The sequence below is a fragment of the Aphanomyces astaci genome (genome assembly GCF_000520075.1).
Source record: "Aphanomyces astaci strain APO3 unplaced genomic scaffold supercont1.761, whole genome shotgun sequence".
NCBI lineage: Eukaryota > Oomycota > Saprolegniomycetes > Saprolegniales > Verrucalvaceae > Aphanomyces > Aphanomyces astaci.
In genome coordinates, this window is record NW_009799024.1 from 1 (window position 1) to 876 (window position 876).

Genomic DNA, 876 nt, shown 5'->3' on the forward strand with positions numbered 1-876 from the left:
GTGGCTCTCAGCAATTCCTGTGTGGTCCTCAGCAATTCTTATGTGGCAATATTTTATCCTCCATCCCCGCCCTGTTGATTGCTGTAGCCGGGATCATTGGAGCTGTGTTGGCACTGTGGGCTATTTTTGCAGGCGCTAAGTGTGTGAAACTTTCGACGCTTTTGAGCTCGTACTGGTTTTTCTTTTACTTTGCGTTCTTGGCCGCCCCGTACAATGGTTTGTGCCTGTCGATTGTGGCCATGGTGTGCCTCGTGGTTGCGGGGGCCATTACGCTAAACGCATCTACCAGAATCCGGTACTTTTTATGGGGCGCGGCTGCTGTTTTGTGTGTGGCCGATGCCTTCACGTACGTCGTCCGAGTGAGGTCAGGGCATGCATTTACGGAGCCCTGGAAAGTGTTCATGCTGGGGTCAACCACCCCCCGAGCTGTGTACAGTGCCTTGCTAGCGGTGGCGGCCATTACTCACGGGTTTGTTGTAGCCAAACTGGCAAGTGCGGGGCAGCAGCCCTTGTACCTGATGGGTTGCACCAGTGCCATGGGTGCATATGATTTCGCAATCTCTCGCGTACCTCCTAGCTCGTAATTCGGTATTGATTGCGTGGCTTTGTTTGACCGGGGACACTGCCGTCGCCGTGTTGGGAGCTGCCATTCAATACCGTGGGCAGTTTAAAATACCAGCTCGAGGACAAGAAACAAATACCGAACTTGGGACTACGTTGTTACCAACAGCATATAGAGCTGTGATTTGCCGAGGTGCACTACCCAATAGAATTCAAGCTTGATACCTCTGTGGTCGGCCGCAAAACGTGAAATGAGTTCGAGTGGTTTTACTGTTTGACTCGATTTACTTTTGACCAATGGAATTGCTTTCCCTC

General features: G+C 51.6%; 1 protein-coding gene across 1 annotated transcript; it reads left to right on the forward strand.

Annotated features, from left to right (window-relative positions):
- Positions 1 to 239: 239 nt before the first annotated feature.
- On the forward strand, positions 240 to 584 carry H257_19539 (hypothetical protein; the record flags this gene model as incomplete). Its single annotated transcript, XM_009848678.1, has 1 exon — positions 240 to 584. One exon carries the CDS (start codon positions 240 to 242, stop codon positions 582 to 584), a length of 345 nt encoding a protein of 114 aa, XP_009846980.1.
- Positions 585 to 876: the final 292 nt, after the last annotated feature.